The sequence below is a fragment of the Chenopodium quinoa genome, unplaced genomic scaffold (genome assembly GCF_001683475.1).
Source record: "Chenopodium quinoa cultivar QQ74 unplaced genomic scaffold, ASM168347v1, whole genome shotgun sequence".
NCBI lineage: Eukaryota > Viridiplantae > Streptophyta > Magnoliopsida > Caryophyllales > Amaranthaceae > Chenopodium > Chenopodium quinoa.
The window spans coordinates 1031774-1050001 of record NW_018744878.1 but is presented as its reverse complement, the minus strand read 5'-3'; the positions used below and the strand labels follow the sequence as shown (position 1 = coordinate 1050001).

At 33.9% G+C, this 18228-nt stretch overlaps 2 protein-coding genes across 3 annotated transcripts; both read right to left on the bottom strand.

The window, feature by feature from the left end:
• Window positions 1–969: 969 nt before the first annotated feature.
• Window positions 970–7216, bottom strand: LOC110705411. Its single transcript, XM_021883269.1, has 13 exons — window positions 7129–7216; window positions 6814–6940; window positions 6653–6714; window positions 5751–5801; window positions 5621–5647; window positions 5309–5413; window positions 5036–5143; window positions 4124–4195; window positions 3954–4004; window positions 3450–3512; window positions 3240–3364; window positions 2319–2511; window positions 970–1965 (listed from the first exon to the last, which is right to left on the bottom strand). Exons 2-13 carry the CDS (start codon window positions 6911–6913, stop codon window positions 1231–1233), a joined length of 1692 nt encoding a protein of 563 aa, XP_021738961.1. The 5' UTR covers window positions 6914–6940; window positions 7129–7216; the 3' UTR covers window positions 970–1230.
• Window positions 7217–7886: 670 nt separating this feature from the next.
• Window positions 7887–17470, bottom strand: LOC110705410 (chitin elicitor receptor kinase 1-like). Of its 2 annotated transcripts, XM_021883268.1 has the most exons (13): window positions 17041–17462; window positions 16629–16689; window positions 14871–14910; window positions 14721–14746; window positions 14425–14568; window positions 13881–14062; window positions 13669–13758; window positions 11839–11932; window positions 11592–11743; window positions 11426–11517; window positions 8889–9027; window positions 8426–8521; window positions 7887–8334 (listed from the first exon to the last, which is right to left on the bottom strand). In XM_021883268.1, the coding sequence occupies exons 1-13, from the start codon at window positions 17233–17235 to the stop codon at window positions 8173–8175; spliced, it is 1473 nt and encodes a 490-aa protein (XP_021738960.1). In that variant the 5' UTR covers window positions 17236–17462; the 3' UTR covers window positions 7887–8172. The 2 variants fall into 2 exon arrangements, with proteins under 2 accessions (XP_021738960.1, XP_021738959.1); XM_021883267.1 differs by having other exon boundaries at window positions 16629–17470.
• Window positions 17471–18228: the final 758 nt, after the last annotated feature.

The window sequence follows — 18228 nt, the reverse complement described above, 5'->3', positions numbered from 1 at the left end:
ATTGATTATGTTCGACTGAGCTAAGGTGGTTAGTTTTTCTAGTTTAGGCCAACCGGCTAAGGTTACACTCTTTACTACATAATATTTAAAAAATTAGTATAATAATATATACTTCATATTAAATTATTTAAAACCCGCGTCGCGGAAGACTCGATGATTTGGATTCTCTCAATTAAATAAACAAAATCAAGGTAGGTTGCTTAATCTTTAGTATGATGTGGAGAATTACTTGCTTAATCATGCATGCATTGCTTTCCTACCGGAGACATCATTGTTGTAAATGCATGAACTATGAGAATATGTTCGTGGACATTCTTCTTAGTATATATCAATGAATATAAAAATTTGACGCAACCAAATCTTGGTCATTTTTTAATAATCATTTGTTGCCTTGTTAGGAGTTGTATTTCACTTTTCCCATCAAATAAACGACCAGTTGTTATAGTGGGTATCAATTTTAGGAAGTTGAAAATTGACTACCACATATTATTATTAGCATTTAACTAAATTATTTCATAATTTGGTCAAATTAGAACTTTATTTTATACTGATTGATTTTTGGACTTATGTATACTAGTAGTAGGTTACTTCCCATCAACTTGAGTAAATTTTGAAGACTATAAACTTGTTTATGATTAAGAAAAAGTAGTTTCTATTACATTGTTATCACTTTTCAAATTATCATCATCAATATCAAGCCTAATTTTTATTATGTATACACTAATATAACTTATACATTTCTTATTTGATAATGAAGAATTCCCTATATTAACTGCTTGCTAAGTTTCTATAGATGCAATGGTTGGGTTGCGGATTGTACAGAGGCAAACCGAGTTGCAAATAATGAACCATGAAATCAAACATACAAATAATCTTACAGTTGATGTTAGAAAGGGTAACTAGGTAAGCCCAACACCGCGATAGGCTTGGATACGTGGTGGGTTTGAGTTCGTAGTTTGAGTCATGATGGATGATTAACAGATTGTAGACTATTGAGTATATTCGTTAAACAGAGGCCTTGCAAAACCTGCTGATAATTCAGAGTTTAACATTTTGAGTAGGATTTGTGAAAGAATCTCACTGCAGATCAATATAAGTTTATCCAAATCTTCTGTAAATGACTAAATAAGGTTCATAAATAATAACTAATGTTACAAAAATCCAAAATTTGTGAGCTAAATGAATGGCTTAGTTCAGAAAGTAGCTTTGATTCCCATATAGTTGATGCACTTAGTTTTGACAGCCTGAATCCGACTTTACTCTTTGGAAATAGAGGATGCTTAATGCAGTACTTGGGATTTTGTCCTTAGAATCGATCTTAGAGAACCAGGAACTCATGATGCTCTGAGCACGGCTTGCACTGCTACTGGGCCACCTATCTACCAGCCTAAATCCAAACTGAGATGCTGCTGAAAGTATAGATGGCTCATCCACTCTTCGTAAGACATGGCAGAGAATTAAGGCTGGTTCTGACAGCACTCCAGAGGTGCTATCAACTGATAGAAGCTTTGCAGAGGTGGAAAACAAGGGTAATATAGCTTCAGAAATGTATGTCACGTCTGTACCTATGATGACGTCAAAGCCTCTATCATTCTCTTTTTTGATCGCATCGATGTGTTCTTGATTACCCCAGTGCAGCGTTCTAACCAATAATTTGCCAAGCTGTGTTGATTTGAGATTTTCAGAGACATTTTGTGCCAACAAGTCAAGTGTACTAGCATCTGCATCTGTGGCTACTACAAGATGTGCTGACTGAGCAGCTATCATTGAGCATATGCCTGAACAACCACAACCTAGTTCCAAAACTCGTCTGCCTGCTGTAATTGATGGATTTTCAACAAGGATAGAAGCCATCAAACGAGCAGATTCCCACAACATCAAGCCAGTAGATCTACAAGTGTGCTGATTCTCTTTGGAGAGAACCTTAATCTTGAAATTCAAGTCTCCAAAACTGATATCGATAACCTGGATTAAGAATGTGGCTACATTAACATGAGGTGAAACAGGCACATAAAAAGCTTTGATTCTGATTTTAGACACTGTCTGAGAGAACACGAAACAAAACAAAACAATGTCTGCAAACATGAATATTTTTCCCACTCTTATTTTCTTCCCTATCCTCTATCAAGAAATGTAAAATTCCCGATAGTTGACAGTCTTGACTAAACTACTCAACCCCAGTTCACTTGAGATGTTATAATAAGTAGCATACTGAATAAACATAATAAGAATAAGTTTTGTTAAGGTTAACTTTTTACAGAGACTATCACACAAAAGTCATCACAAACCAGAATCAGAGTTCTAAAATCTTGGTTTACCTCATCATTAGAAGGTGAAACACCAAACATTTGTGCAGCCAAGCCTTCTGACATGTCAAATTCTACAGTAAGAGGCACCTCAGCAGCAGCTTCCTTCACTTCAATTTCAGTACTTCCTCCATCAAGGGTGCTCTTACTTAGGTTCAAATCATTCTCCATTGACGGGACACAGAATACACCTTGTATCCAACGTCTACAATTACACATAAACGAACAGGGATCAGATGAAAGGTTTTCAACTTGGCAACTATAGTTATGTTGCATTATAAAGAAACACCTGAATTATATCACTACAAGCAAAATAATACAATGCTTTTGGCTTTAGTGATGCATTTTTCAACACCCACACGAAACTAGATCACCTAGAGGCACAAAAAATTGAAGTGATGGAATATTATATTCATCCAACATTTTCAATTCATGAAATTGAAAGTTTAACAAAGTACTCCAGGGCGCACTTTAAATCTTGGAAAAAAAAGTAAAGCGATGGATATATCATATTAGAAAGTTCTCATGATATCAAGAATGTAGAGTATATACAGCCTAGTTTTACGCACATATATATACATTAACAATTTAACATGCAATTGTCTGGACTCTGGATACACCAAATAAGGTTGTCTCAAGAAAGCCTAGACACAATGTCAAGTCCATGGAATGAATGCCTACAGACAATTAATTGTTCAAGACATGACGCAAACATTGTCTTTTGATTCACATATTGCAGTGCACTAGAGTAGGAACTTCTCAACAGAAAATTGACAGATGCAGAGTTAGAGTAAAGAGCACAGGCTAAACAAGTCTTAAAAAATTAGGTGTGTATACACTATAGCTGCAGTCTCATTTTTTGATAATAAACACTTCCACAGCAGACCTCTGCAGCTTAGAATCAAGGAAAAGAACTGCAAAATCTATACATACCGGTTCATAACCAATTCACGAGATCGATTCTCTACTTGTTTGCAACACAACCCAATTTCTTCAGTTACAAATCCATTTTCTTCAAACAAATGTGTCAGGTATTCCTCAGAAAAGTAGAAGGCTCGCTGGATCGAAAATTTAACATATAAGTCATTGCACAAATAAGATTGTTGATTGTTAACACAAACAATATACATAAATAAAACTTACTGTACCATCACCTCTGACATAGAAATTCTCACTGATTTTTTGATCTTTGCATGTAAATCTCTCCTGCCACAATTTAAGATAACTCCATCATACAATAAGCACAGTAAAACTTTAAAAGTGAACACAAAATATAATTTCTTGGCATTTTTCCACCCAACCTTAGCATAACTTTCTTTACAATTATTTATTCATTTTCAAGGGGAAGGGTGAGCAGGAGGTGGGAAGAGATAACCTCAATTAAAGTAAGTAAGAAACTGTTGAGGTAATTATCTCTCCCTTTTGAGAGAGGGTGGAATGGTTGGGGGCATGCAGCTGTTGAGGTAATTATCTAAGTATAGCAAATTCCACAATTCAGGTACACCAAAAGAATGATGATATTCCAGAATATCTAAGCAGGATACAAATATAAACTAGCACAAATTCAGAATGCTCTCAACTATCAAGAAGTAAATATGAGATATTCACAATTGCAAACAGCTGAAACCAAAAACGATAGAGCAATACCTGAGCTAGATCACCAGTGGCATAATCACGGAAAAGTACAAGGCCATTTGGCTGGAAAAGAAAAGAAAAAAGAGAATGGTTCAGATTGTAGAAAAATATGTCCCAACTGCGTAGAAGTTGAAATATATTAAGCAATAAACTTCTATAAAATTAAACTTCTAAAAATTTACCTTGAGAATTTTTCTGATATTTTGTAACGCTAGTGACATTTTCTCAGGCGACACTGCAGACAAGACAAATATCTGTTTAAAGGGTCAGCTAGTTGAATAGAACATCAAAGATTCTTAACACATAATTAGTCCCAGAACTTGCCCAATGATGATAGAGGACATTTGTAACATGTTCAGGGCTTTAATATAGGTTTATGTTATAGACTAGGATTTTCAGATTATAAGATTTATTGAACAAGAAATTTAAAGATAAAAGCTTGAGTCTTTGATTGATAATGGCAGATATTTGGAAACAAAAGTTATAGATTAATAGCTTTAGGCTATTAGTCTCTTTGATAACTTTAGGTTATCACTCCTTTAGTAACTTGAGGTTGCCATTCTCTCTCATTTCCTCTATACAAATCTCATACCCTTGTATATTATGCTACTACCCTTTTATAATCAAGAGAAACTACAAAAATAACCTAATAATATAATGTTTATCATCTACTGCTCAAGAGTATCAGAATTTAGTTCTATGTTGCCACATTCCCTAGTGCTTCTTCCTTAATTAATTTTGTCTCCTAGTATTGGTCTTTGTACCGGGTCAATTACAGTTTAAAAGCAAGCAGCCTGCGAATATCAATTAGTTGCTTCAAGTTTGACAGAAAAGTTATTTCAAAATTATTCTCATAATTCTACAGTGACATAGCTCAATTTGATAGAGGTTTGTTTTTTATTTATTAATTTTTTTTTAAGGAAAGGTACACATAAGTTAGGAAAGTATTCTCTCAGGACTAATGATAAAGGTTTAAATGTTACACTATGATACTATACAATATGCAGTTTTTCAAATGTATATAGTTGTAAATGACTATGAACACTATAGTGCCAAAGAGGCAACAAGAGAACCCAAAATGATTATATGTATACCATAGTCACAATGTCCACAGACGAGGAAGGTATTTGTTTGCTCAGGTCATCATTTGTCAGATCGCAAACAAATGCATTAACGGAGGTCTCTGAGTATTCTCTGTGCGACTGCAAATGCAGAAAGAAAAAGAGTCCCATCAGAGAAAATCAATTGTTCAGTTAAAAAGCCAATAAAAAAATATAATCACTTGAAGAATAAATATGTCATGCGTAAATTCATAAATTGCTTGGGGCAGGGAAAGAAGGGGAGGGGGGTGTTAGTGTGTTACAAACCTTCACTAAACTTATAGCTCGCTGAGAAAAGTCACATGCATGTACAAAGACGTCTGGGTATGTAGCACGTAGAGGGAAAATGGTATTCCCAGCCCCACATCCAACCTGTTTGTTAATCCATAGATAGGCAGTTAGATATGTTCAACAAAAAGCTCATTACTAAGCACCTAAACTGGTACAATCACACACAAAAATCACTACAAGCCCCATGAGAATTTTTTGCGATCATAGAAAACTAGTACAGAACATAAGACAACGTAGCTCCACTAAAAGAATTCGGCAGACAAATCAGATGATGAGTGGACAGCAGACCTCTAGAAGAAATTTTCCTCCAGGACCCTGAAATATACATACAAATATTTTTAGAACATTATGAATACATTAATAGGAAATACTACGTCATTATGTAAAGGAGTAATGCTCAATGAAACCTAGATCTTACAGTAAAGTGGCGACCCCATTCTTTGTCCAAGTAATGTCGATCCTTGAAGAACTGATGCATAACAGACAAATTATTAGTTACCAATTACAGCACTAGGGATTCAAAAGTTATTGAAAATATTTTATATCATGGCATATCTATTAAGTTTCTCATACTAAATGAACATTTTGCAATGGGCACGCACATGTCCACCCTATGCTCAATGTGTAGCACAAATCAACGAAATTGGAAGGACCTCATAAAGATGAACTCTCCGTGTTTCATGGGATTCACTCAAAGAATATGTCATATCAGGTCAGAATTGTCAGAATTGCAATTGCAAGTCAATATATGGGGCAATGCAGTTGGAAATAGGGGCTCTTCAATAGAAAGTCTAGAGCCACATATTCAGAAATTAAGTCAGGGATCCCAATTCTAAGTTCTTCCAGGGTTTTCTTATACAAGGCAGGTATTTAAACGGGTAAGAGTCCTTAACAACGAGGATGAAAGTGAGGATCAAACCCTGAAAGTCCTCAGCACTCAAAACACAAAATACTGAGCTAGCCAAAGTCAGCGATCGATGTCGTCAATACTACAACTTGAGGCAATAGCTACTAGATAATAAAATGTTTGGTTCCAAAGTGGTAACACTAGTTACAATCCTACATATTAAGTAAAAATTGTACCATAGATTCCCTACAGAAATGCATTTACACATGTTTCAAGCTTATATACCTCGTATTATTCTGTAAATCAACAAACTCTCATTACAAGGCATAGAAACAATCTAATTAAAATCAATTCTCAAACAAAGAAACAATGAATGGTAAGTTTTTCATTTCAATTGTAAATGAAGCGCACATCTAATAACACATTAATAATAAAAAAAAAAATTCTGGAAGAAAAGAATTGAAATAACTTACCTTGTCTTGGTGACGCTTATAAAAAATATCCCAGTACTTTTTAGCATCCTTTTCATATTTATCTGCAATAAAAATATCAAATTCTTATAAATAACCAGAAATTAAAATTTAAAAAAAAGGGGGGTTTTTTCCCTTTAATTCTGAATAGAAAGAGAGGAGACCTTTCCAGAAGGAAGAAATTCCAGAATTAGCAGCTGGGTATATTTGAATCTTTGTTGTAGCTGCTTGCTGCTCACCAGATTCAGAAGAATTAGATGCCATTGTTATTGCGAACTATTATGATTGTTCCTGTAATTTTTTCCACATTAAGAATTGGAAACATGATTTTTGAATGAAAATTGATAATGGGTTTTAGATAAAATTATATTTTTTTTGAGGAGCATAAAATTATATTGCTAGTTCGAATTATAGAACCAATTGATCAAGAAATTGAAAAATTGTAGAAAAGGAAGAAGCAGAGAAGTAAGATGTAGTACCTGCCGCAAATGATGAACTGTTGAAAAAAGAAGAAGAAATTGAAGGCAGCCCAAAGTTTAAGTGTCAGTTTAACTTTAGACCCCTTGGTGAGGGTTTTAACGATTTGCTGTCCAACCTACTCACATGTTTTTTTAAGTGTTACAGTTTGACCAAACATGCATAGCGAGACACAACTTTGATTATTAATTTATCTAATTATATGTTAGTAAAAGTATAGGGAATTAGATATTATGAAAGTATATATTACAACGAATCCAACAATATATTATGGAATAGTAAAAAAAAAAGTCAAACTGTAACACTTAAAAAAAACACAGAAGGAGTAAGCTACATTTCATTGTCAAGGTATTAATTTGACTTTATTTTTATATAAGATATTAAGATACAAAAATTATTATTTTATAAAATTTATATCAATACCTAACAACATATTTATCATAAAATTTGTTTTAAATTTTTAGTAAAAAAACTATAGCAAAAGCTAATATATAAATAGTGAAAAAATTCAAACGTGTCAATTATTCTAGAAAGGAGGAACGAGATCAAGGTGGTAAGAGGTCAAAATTTGATGTTTGACTGTTTAGTTAATAGTTATAGGTTTAAGGAGTTCGGATTTTGGAATAAATAAATCTCAACTAGATTTGTTTCAAAATAAATAAATAAAATAAATAATAAATAAATAATAAATAAATAACCTCAACTAGACGGTGGAGGTGTATGTATAGTGATCAACTACTCACCGTGCAAATGTTGAACATCAAGCTTAATTTTAAAGAGCATAAACCTTTTCATATCACTAATATTCATTTATACATGAGAAAAGAAAAATGTACAAAATTTCTTCGAGTTAGGCTAGTCCAAATGTTGAAGAACTCTAGTTTTAATGAATAAAAACATGTAAAAAAAGGGGGAAGACAAAAAAGTGTGGAAAAAGATCATGAGACCAAACCACAACTGAAAATCTAAAGCAATAATTCAATATGTCATTTGCAAAAAATTGGTAGAAGATATAATGCTAGCATCCTGCCATCCTCCATTTTCAGTTATCTTCCAGACCCAAGGTTTCTAAGGCCATATTCATGGAACGAACTTATATCCCAATTTTCTGTGGTTGATGAGGAGGACATCAAAGCAACTGCAACCGATCTCATGGTAGGTCGCAAGTCGGGATTCTCATGAGTACATGCTCTTGCTAGCTCTACCATCTGTAAAACATTAAACATATAGTAACTCTTAATACAAACATCTTCTAGAACTGAAATTAGCCAACATACGTTATTGCTTGATCATATTCACCTTGAGGACAGAGTCAAGAGGGTAGTCTTCCCCTAGTCTTGGATCCACTAGTTTGCATATGCTGTTCGGATCAGACTCACTATAAGCATCCTGGAACTGTTACATGGAGAAAAAATTATTAATAATGAAGTTGGTAAGAACAACTGCATTAGGCATATCGATTGAAATAAAAATCGATTAAGAAACGGTGAATGGTTTAAAAGAAACATCACACAATAATTTCCTCTTTTTTTTTTTTTTTTTGAAGCAAACACGATAATTTCCTTTATTGCTAAACAAATACTAGCTTTTCTATATTGACTTGTTCTTAAAAGAATGTCTAATTTACTGGCACTGGAACATATTTATTTACTACATGCATTCTTTTTCTAATATACTTTGTTTGTTATCAATATTGTATATAAAGAAAGTAACATAATATATATATAGAAGTGGTATGATTAACCAAAAACAGATTGTTTACCAAAGTAGCAAGGCCCTGTGGTTGAAGAGATGATTCACTTCCTTTTACCACAGCTTCCTTGCCTGATATGAGTTCAAAGAGAACAACACCAAAAGCGAAAACATCTACTTTGGGAGAGACATCACCAAATTGGGCGTACCTGTATACAGCCAAATAGTTAGGATCTCTATGAGGCTAGTACATTTGTTATTAAGCAGCTGAAAGACAGAACCATTGGTGCAAGAGATTAAGCCATGATTAGACATAATAGTACTTTTGCTAATCCTAAAAGATATTCCACGCAGAAAAAGATTAAACAAATCATCATGATACAACAATCATGGATTAGCAGTAGCATGGGACTTCAAATATTTAAGAATATCATTTATAAAAAATGTAGGGGAAAAAAATTGAATCAGAAAAATTCCTTTACCAGCAAAATTAAGCAGGAAAGCCTCCTAGAATTTCAATATTAACTTCCACAGTTATTAGAAATTTGACTACATGAAAGCAAAAACTACTGTAGGCTATTGGATAAATCTAGGATGCCCCTTTTGCAAGCTTATATGTTGTCAATTATGAGCAATTCTTGTCCAGCAATATTATGTAAAGGAAGATGCTTATACCTTTCTTTGACCATGATGACAATTGGCGAATAAGAAAACATGATTAGAGACATCTCATGTGGACCAGATGCTGAACTGTTGAAGAAGGATGCTTAAACACCTTTATGGGCTATCACTAAATCATTCTGCTTGAGTTTGTAATTTCTTCATCACTAAATGATGCTATTTCAAACAAGCACTATCAATACCTGATTGTTTCCATATGATGATGTTATCACCTCAATGATGGATCTTGAATCCTTAACTACAACGATTCTCCACTTCCAAGTGTTCCAACTCCTTGATAAAGCTTCTTCTCCTCATTCCATTAACCTTGTCAAGGGCATGCTCAGAATTAATATCCCTTTAAGTTAATTTATTCTCTTACAGGGTTAAGATGCCAAGAGAATTTTAGTAAATGTACTAACTAACCAATCATCCAGTGCACCTTCCTCTCTAAACCAAAATAACCTCCCATCTGATGGCTCTAACATTTCTAAACACCTCTTCATGCAAATACCTCAAGCTTTTCTTTAACAAACTTCAGCAGTTCAACTTTTTCATAATATAAACCTCTACTTGATATTCTTATCACAACTCCATGAAAATTCAATTGCAAAACTGGAATCAATGACCGACGTGTTCTAAGAATAAAGGAGGGGGGGGGGTTATTATGTCAGACTCCAAAATAACATGCAAACGATTCCAATTCCCAAACAGCCCTACTCCTTAAGACCTGTACCATATTTGAGCACTCCTCATCCCACGATTCAGTTGTGGAAAATTTTCCACACCCACCCCAGGTTCATTGTAATTTTTTTTTTGAAATAAAAACCCTATGTAGAAAGCCAAGGCTGAGAGGCTGTGCATAGAACAAAACAACCAGGAAGTGTTTGAAAATACCAGCCTTCTTTGCCATTCTTCTTCTTGGTTGCTTGGTTAATTATATATATATATATATATATATATATATATATATATATATAGATATATATATATATATATATATGTATATATATACATGAAAAGTTGACATTGTGAAGTGTATTGAGACAAATCTAATAAGACTCCATATGACTATATTAATTCCTTATATATGAGTCACAATATATGATTAAAGAGGAGTGTGCTAATAGTGTGAAAAGTGCACACATTGCAATATCTGTGGAAAGCAAGAAGTAGTAAAACAACCCCATCACCTTGACTATAATAAAATAATAATAAAAAAAAAATAACCTCACTACCAAGAATTCTCTCCGGCTCCGTTTGTTTTAATGGAAAACAATTTTTTGGGAGAATGATACCCCATGGAAAACAATTTAAAGGGAAAACACAATTATAAAAAAAAAAAAAAAAATAAAAAAAATAAAGTTTCTCTTTGTTTGTTTCCTTACAAGAAAAATTATATAGGAAGGGGAAAATAGGAGTGGAAAGGAGAAGATAGATGAGAGGCAAGGTAAGGGATGTAAGAAGTAGGGAGGAAAATGTGGCATACCTTTTAAAAGGAAAATATTTTCTACTCTTGGGAGAATTATTTTTCACCTTTGAGAAAATTGTTTTCCATCCCTTCACTAAACAAACAATATAAAATGAGAAAATCATTTTCAAGGAAAATGTTTTCCTTCAAAACACAAATGGAGCCTCCATCTCTAAAAATTCTTACTGTTTGGATAGAGATTGTCTCACAAAGAAAAAACCAAATAAGGAAGAACTTTTAGATGTGGAGGGAGTACTAACTAATCAACTATCACAAATTATAATAACAAGTTAATTGTTAAAACTTTTCTTTGAACAGCAGGGGTCGCTCCATCCCACTAGCATTAGGCCTAGGACAGTGATCAAGCCAACTGGATGGAAGAACTAAACCGAAGCCAAATTAGCATAATTTACTAGAAGCCTACAACTGCTTGGGGTGTATGTAGTAATATCATGGTCATTTTCTAAATAACATACTCTGGTGGCATGTATCCAAATGTGCCCACTAAACGAGTTGGTAAAGACGCATTTCCAACCTCCACTAGCTTTGTCAATCCAAAATCTGCAACCTGCAAATTTAGCGGATTGTGAGCAAATAAAGTATTGAATGGCTATTAAACAAACGTGCAGTTACTTGAAGTACCTTTGCATGGAAATTATTGTCAATCAATATGTTCGCAGATTTAATATCACGATGAATGTAGACAGGTACAGTGTGCTCATGGATATATTCAAGGCCTCTTGCTGAATCAAGAGCAATTTGTACTCTGGCATGCCATGGCAGGACAGCTTTTCCTGAAAATAGATAGGCAAACATGTTGGACTGATAGAATATTTATGCCAGAGGAGAAAAACAGAAGGAAGTCGGTTTTCCACAGAGATAGCTCTACCTGAACCACGCAAATGTTGACTCAAGGTTCCATTTTCAACATACTCATACACTAGGAAGAGATAATCCTCAACACAGTATCCAATCAAGCGAACCTGCACTCACATACAGTAGACATGAGTATATTCATAGGAGACTGGTTGTAATAGAGTAATAGACATCATATTAAATACAGCATACATTATTATACTCAGATAATCCTCATTTCCAGTGGAACTGTAATAGACATCAAATTGGTTGCGGAGAACAATATCTAACATTCCAACTAAACAGTTATGGTCAAATCTAAGTAAACCAGATGCATGAAAAGGTTCATTCAATATTCAATTTTACTTCATACATGACATAAGTACTAACTTCAGCTCAAAAATAAACTTAAACACGAGAATAGAGAGGGGGGAAAGAAAGCTCCAATATCACAGGACCAGAAACCAAGTATCCGATAAACTCCTTGTGAGACTAAGATTGTGTCATGAATCTGGTGATTGTAAGAGCCACCAACCCAAAAAAAAAAAAAAAAAAAACTGATCCAAATGTCTCATAGAAAAAGAACCAAACAGAACCAAGCCAACCCAAAAAGAATTTCTAGCACTAAACCAGCCTCCTATGAATATACTCAGCAGTCAGCACTAGGACTGTAGGACAGTACAAAATTTCTACTGAAAGAGTATTATCAAGCCTGGAAACTAGCTTAAATTTCTGCGGGAAGATGATCTATTTCATTTCATCACTAGGACAGTATAATAATTTCTACTGGAAGAGTATTATCGAGCACTGGAAAACAGCATAAATTTGCATCCTCATTAGGGCCATCATTTCATAAAAGGGTTCATTCTCACATTAGCTGAAGAAATGTACAAGTGACTGGGGATGTAAAGAGATTATAACAGGATCTGCAAGACAAATATAGTATACGTTTCTTCTCAGCCCCTTTTGGTAAGAGATGTCTAAAAGAGAAGCCTCAAGTCTGTCAAGGACACATTAATGCCTGATGACTTTTACAAGAATCCAGGTTACCGCAAGGTAAGAGGGTTTCAATTGTACGTAGACTAATTCTGACACAGCAGAAAGATAATTTCCATTAGAAGTTTGATTGCATAAACAATTTTTATCTTGTATTTCATTGATATGAAGCAAGGACATCAAACTGGAGCATTAAATGTACCAACTCAAAGCTAAAAAGTTGACCAGCATTGACTCTTTCACTTTGATTAAAAAAAAAAAAAAAAAAAAAGGGGACTATAAATGTTAAGAAGCAAGATCATCTACCAATAAATAGATGCAGATAAGTTTTCATGGAGTCCAAAGGATAAGAGATTTTTTTCTCAAAGACCCTGTATCATGATCCTTGGCTCCTTGCACATACCCTAGTTGAAGTCTTCGCTTTTATTCTCTCTCTCTCTCTCTCTCTCTCTCTCTCTCTCTCTCTCATGACCCTTGGCTCCCTCAATATGCAAGAAGAGCCAATCAACATTATCAATTTGTCATTATTAACAATTGATGAGTCTCCTACTCAATTACAAGAAAGAGACTAAGTTTGAATCCCAATATCTCTCTACTCTCTTTACAAAGGAGGTCCCTTTTCTCATTTCTAGAGGGATTGTAACCAATAAAAAAATTGCTGGTCCACTTAAACATTGAAAATCCTACCTAAATCAGATACTTAATTTTGCAGCAGGGAACAAGAATGCAAGTTATATAGTAATTTAATAGAGTATATTAACAATAAACACTTAGACTCTAGTTCAGCACAAAACAGCTTATAAACCAATAGCATCAAAGGCTCAAAGTTACTGACTGATCTGACATATTTCAGGGGGTGAGTGTGTACCAAGTTCAAGTGATGAACATGCGTCAAGACCTTCAGTTCAGCAAGAAATTCTTTTGTTGCTTGCATATCCATCTTCTTGATAGCTGCTTTCTGAAGATGCAATATATTGAACAAACTAAATTTATGTTCTTATATATAGAACGATGAACATTATAACTATTTGTATTTGTACACACAGGAAAATAAATAAATAAATAAATGCATCTACGAACCTCGCCTCTTAGCTCGCCATAGTAAACAGCTCCAAATCCACCTTGACCAATTTTGTTAGCCAAACTGAAATTACTAGTAGCATTTGCAAGCTCTTCATAAGAAAATTCCACTGACTTATCAACTGCTATGCCAGGATGCTTAGGATTAACAGCTACAGCTTCAGATGGTCCGGTTACATGTTCTGTTCACAATAAAAGCAAACAATATTAACCCGGCACAATAGTGTGTTTATGGTTTCTAGTATAGAACTAATAGGGTTGAGGTATTTGGAATCATATGATGGCTTAGCTTCTTGGTTTATGGCATCTGCCATCCGGTGCTTCTCCAACTAATTGCTTTGATATTTGATAAGCTTTCTTCTAGTTTATTTTTATAAAAATAATATTTTAAAAAAAAAAAAGTCATCATGCAGTCGGTTTGTTTAGTGGCTTCTCACATTTTCTTGATATATTTTAATTCTTATAGAATTAAAACTTTTAAAAAAAAAAAAGTAATAACACTTATAAATGATTCAAGAGTTCACCACAAAGAGATGAAGAGTACCAGCTGGTGTTAACAGGAAATCAGGCTTATCCAAGGTTGCTGCTTTCCTCTTCTTTCTTCTTATGTAGACAAGATACCACGCAATCAAGAACACACACAATCCAACTGCCACACATATACCAGCTATGGCTCCGGGAGAAATTCCTGGGAGCAGGCAAAACAATTGTCACGAGGAAGTATAAACTGTTAGAACAACCAAGAGTCCAAGAATATGGAAAAGGAAGAAGACAAGAGGCTTTATTGGTGTGATATAGGATAAAAAAATTAATATTTACAAAAGGAGCAAAGTCAAATACCTGTGGAAGGTCCACCAGGTCCTGGGCTGCATAAAATTTTAAAAAGATAACAAGACAATTATTTTAAGAAAGTGGCTCAAATGAGACTGATATAGTAATTGTTATACTACAAATAGATGAGTCTGGGAATAAAATAAGACTACAAGATACCTTGATTGTAATATCAGTGGAGGGTAATTTTGATTTTGGTCTGCACAAAAGAGTAATAAATTAGGGCTGGTTCAGAAAATCAGTGAACATGCTTGTAAACAGTCTCAGTTAAAAGCTTTAAGCTGAGTCATCCCAAGGTGAACAAAAGGTCATTACAGAAACATAACAAAAACTGATACTCAGAACACATTTTGTTTCCCTCCATAGATAAAATCAATGCAGCTTTTATAATAAGTAAGAAGAGTTAGCTACTTAGCTTATTATTGAACTTTTTCTTCAGCTTAATAAACATATTATTAGGTCAAAATGGCACTTAAGGGCGTGATAAAGAGCTGAAGCCTGAAACAGAGGCAAGTTGTGTAAACTCGCCTCCCCCATCTCATGTTTAAATTTTGAAATTAAATATATAAATGCTGCAGTAATTATTTACAATCTACAATGCAATCATCTGAGAAAATCAATCAGAGAGCTAAAACTCTTCCCTCCAACTATTAATAAGCTACGCAGTAGTCAGGCACAAGTGCCTGGTATTCTAGTTGTTTGCCCTTGTATATATGATATGCCGGCCCATATGATTTTTACCCAGAATTTTTTCAACCAGAAACTATGCTAAATGATTAAAAGTTATGATGCAAAAGATTCTTATTGATCTCAATTTAAACATCTGGGAAGATTGAACACATAAATAAAACCATCTCTCCTTTTCATACAAAGTATGTTACAAACAACATCCAGGCATCAGTCCTGGCATTCTAGTTGTTTGGTCCTTCTACATGGCCAACAACAACAACAAAGCCTTCGTCCCAAAATGATTTGTGGTTCTGCATGGCTAACACTCAAGAAATAATATAACAAAAACTGTCTTATGGGTGATACATATTTTTCCTTCTCCAATCTCCAATATCTTTTTTTTTAATCCACTAACATAGGCTAGTTCAGACCCCAAAGCCCTTCTTGACTGTATGGTGGGTTATCTTTAAAGTCTCTTTCCTCATTTTCTTTTATGAAATTCCTTATAAGACGCTCTGCATTATTTACACCATATTATCTACACCTCTCCCTTATTCCTCCACCTACCCAACCATGCAGTCACTAAAAGGGTTGGATTGACTTGATTTGTTTTGTTTTATATAGACACATGATGATCACTTATTACATTACCTATACTTGTGTTTAAACAAACATAATTACTTGACAAACTGAAAAGACCTTTTCACCCCAAATTTATATCTATCCATTGGTTCATTATAAAGACACAAAATTATTGACCAATTGGGTGCTACATTTATAAGCATAATCACACTAATAAAGCTTAAGAAGCAGCCGGGAGAAATAAGAAACATCCCATACATTCCAACGACCATGTATCTTCAAGTTTGAATTAGCCAAGTTTTGAGATGGAATGCAGCCGATAAGAAATGCATTTAAGAAGCTTTTTGTCCAAAATATTTCATTGTTACCGTACCCCTAACCATGCTTTTTACTGAGTTTCACAAGTTTTCAAATCCCACAACATGCATGTGCAGTTGCACAACATAACAATGCATAATAATTAAGTCACAAAATTCCAACAAGTTCAGTAACCTAAAGAAGGCAATGATCCATTCACAATTTGACAAGTAAATATTTGATAAACCTCAAGAAAAAGAAACCAGAATAAACCCCAGGTTTTAACACTCAACTAGTACAGTACATAATTTCAATGAGTTCCAGGGTGTTTGTGTGTGTGACAGTGATAGAGAGAAAGAAGATTGGTACCTCTTCCAGGAATATAAACAAGCCCATTTCCATCATTAAAGTCTGCACCAGGATTATACCTCTGCAACAAACTCGCATTCAAATTAGCTGTCCGCGCAATAGAGCTTAAGCTATCATCAGGACGAAGCGGATAAGTAATGAACAACCCATAATCCGTGGACACACTGCTATTTCCACAAGAACAATTAATAATCACATTAAGGTTGCCACTAACGGGGCCAGTCGGAGTATAGTTATTAAAATTCTGAAGTGAACTAACAGTAGTAAGATTGGCATATTGGTTTGCTGCAATAGTTGTATACGTATCGCCAGTCTTAATCTGGTAACTAAAATTATGACCAAGAAAACTCCCATTTATACAATTACAAGAAAACGGAATATTGATCCGGGAATTCATTTGAATACCACTTACATCCGTGATTTGGGGATTATAGCTCATAATATTAGCTGTTGAAGTTTGAAAATTACTTGCTATAACAAGAAGAGTATCAGCTGGCTGAACATAGTATGAAGCTAAACCCAAATCACAACCTCTACTACAGATTGATTCAACAACTACCAAATAGCTAATTAAAACAGAAAACAAAAACCCTAATTTCTTCATCATCAAACCCCAGAATAAAAAACCCAATTGAGGGATTATTCAAGAAATCACTTGATACCCTTTTCCCCAAATTGCATCAGAAACCAAAATTGAAGGTTTAATTGGAAAGTTGACTCTAAATAGGGTTCAAATTGAGATGGGGTTTCATATTGATTAGTCAAAGGTCAAAGATTTTAGCTGTGTTTTTTGCCATTTACATAAAAAAAATAAAAATAAATAGGATGTCCAAATGAAATACGAAACTACTATTTGAAGGATAAAATGAAATTGATGGTATAAATTAATAATTAAGAAAATCGCAGCTGACCTGAAACTTCAATCATTAGGTAGCAGCTTAAGAATGTTAATTGCCAGCAGGAAAGCTTCAAAGTTGTTGACCTCCATAACCATCCCTCTATCTTGCTTCTTTTTCTCTCTCCTCTAAACGTTAACATAAAAAATTAGCGGGTAATTTTAAATTAAACTGCATTTTATATCTTTACCCCTCAAAAAATGGAAAATCTAATATCAAAGTATCAAACCCTACTTCAAGTTTTCAAGTAAGGTTTTTTTTTTTTTTTTTTTTTTTTTTTGGTGTGTGTGTGTGTGTGTGACAAGGTTATGTTTAGATGCTTGTGGTATATTTATTTATCATCATATTAGATTAGAAGAAAAAAAGGGGGAAAAAAAAGGAAAAAAAAAAAAAAAAAAAAACTCTCAAGTATACTTTATTGTTTTATGTGCAATTTTTAATCAAGCAATCAAATTAGTTCATATTAAATCAAATCATATAAATAAAAAGTTCAAATCAAAGTAAATTAAACTTTTTATTAAATCGGGTGTTCACTATGTTAGTGAAAATCGAAAGGAAGCGTGAGTTTGGTGGCCTAATTTTGGCAAGGAAAAAATGAAATCTTATTTTCTCTCTCCTCTTTATTCTATAGATTCTCTATCTTCTTCAATACAAAGACTAGAATAGACCCAGTCTACAATAACTTATTGTAGACCCAACCTTCT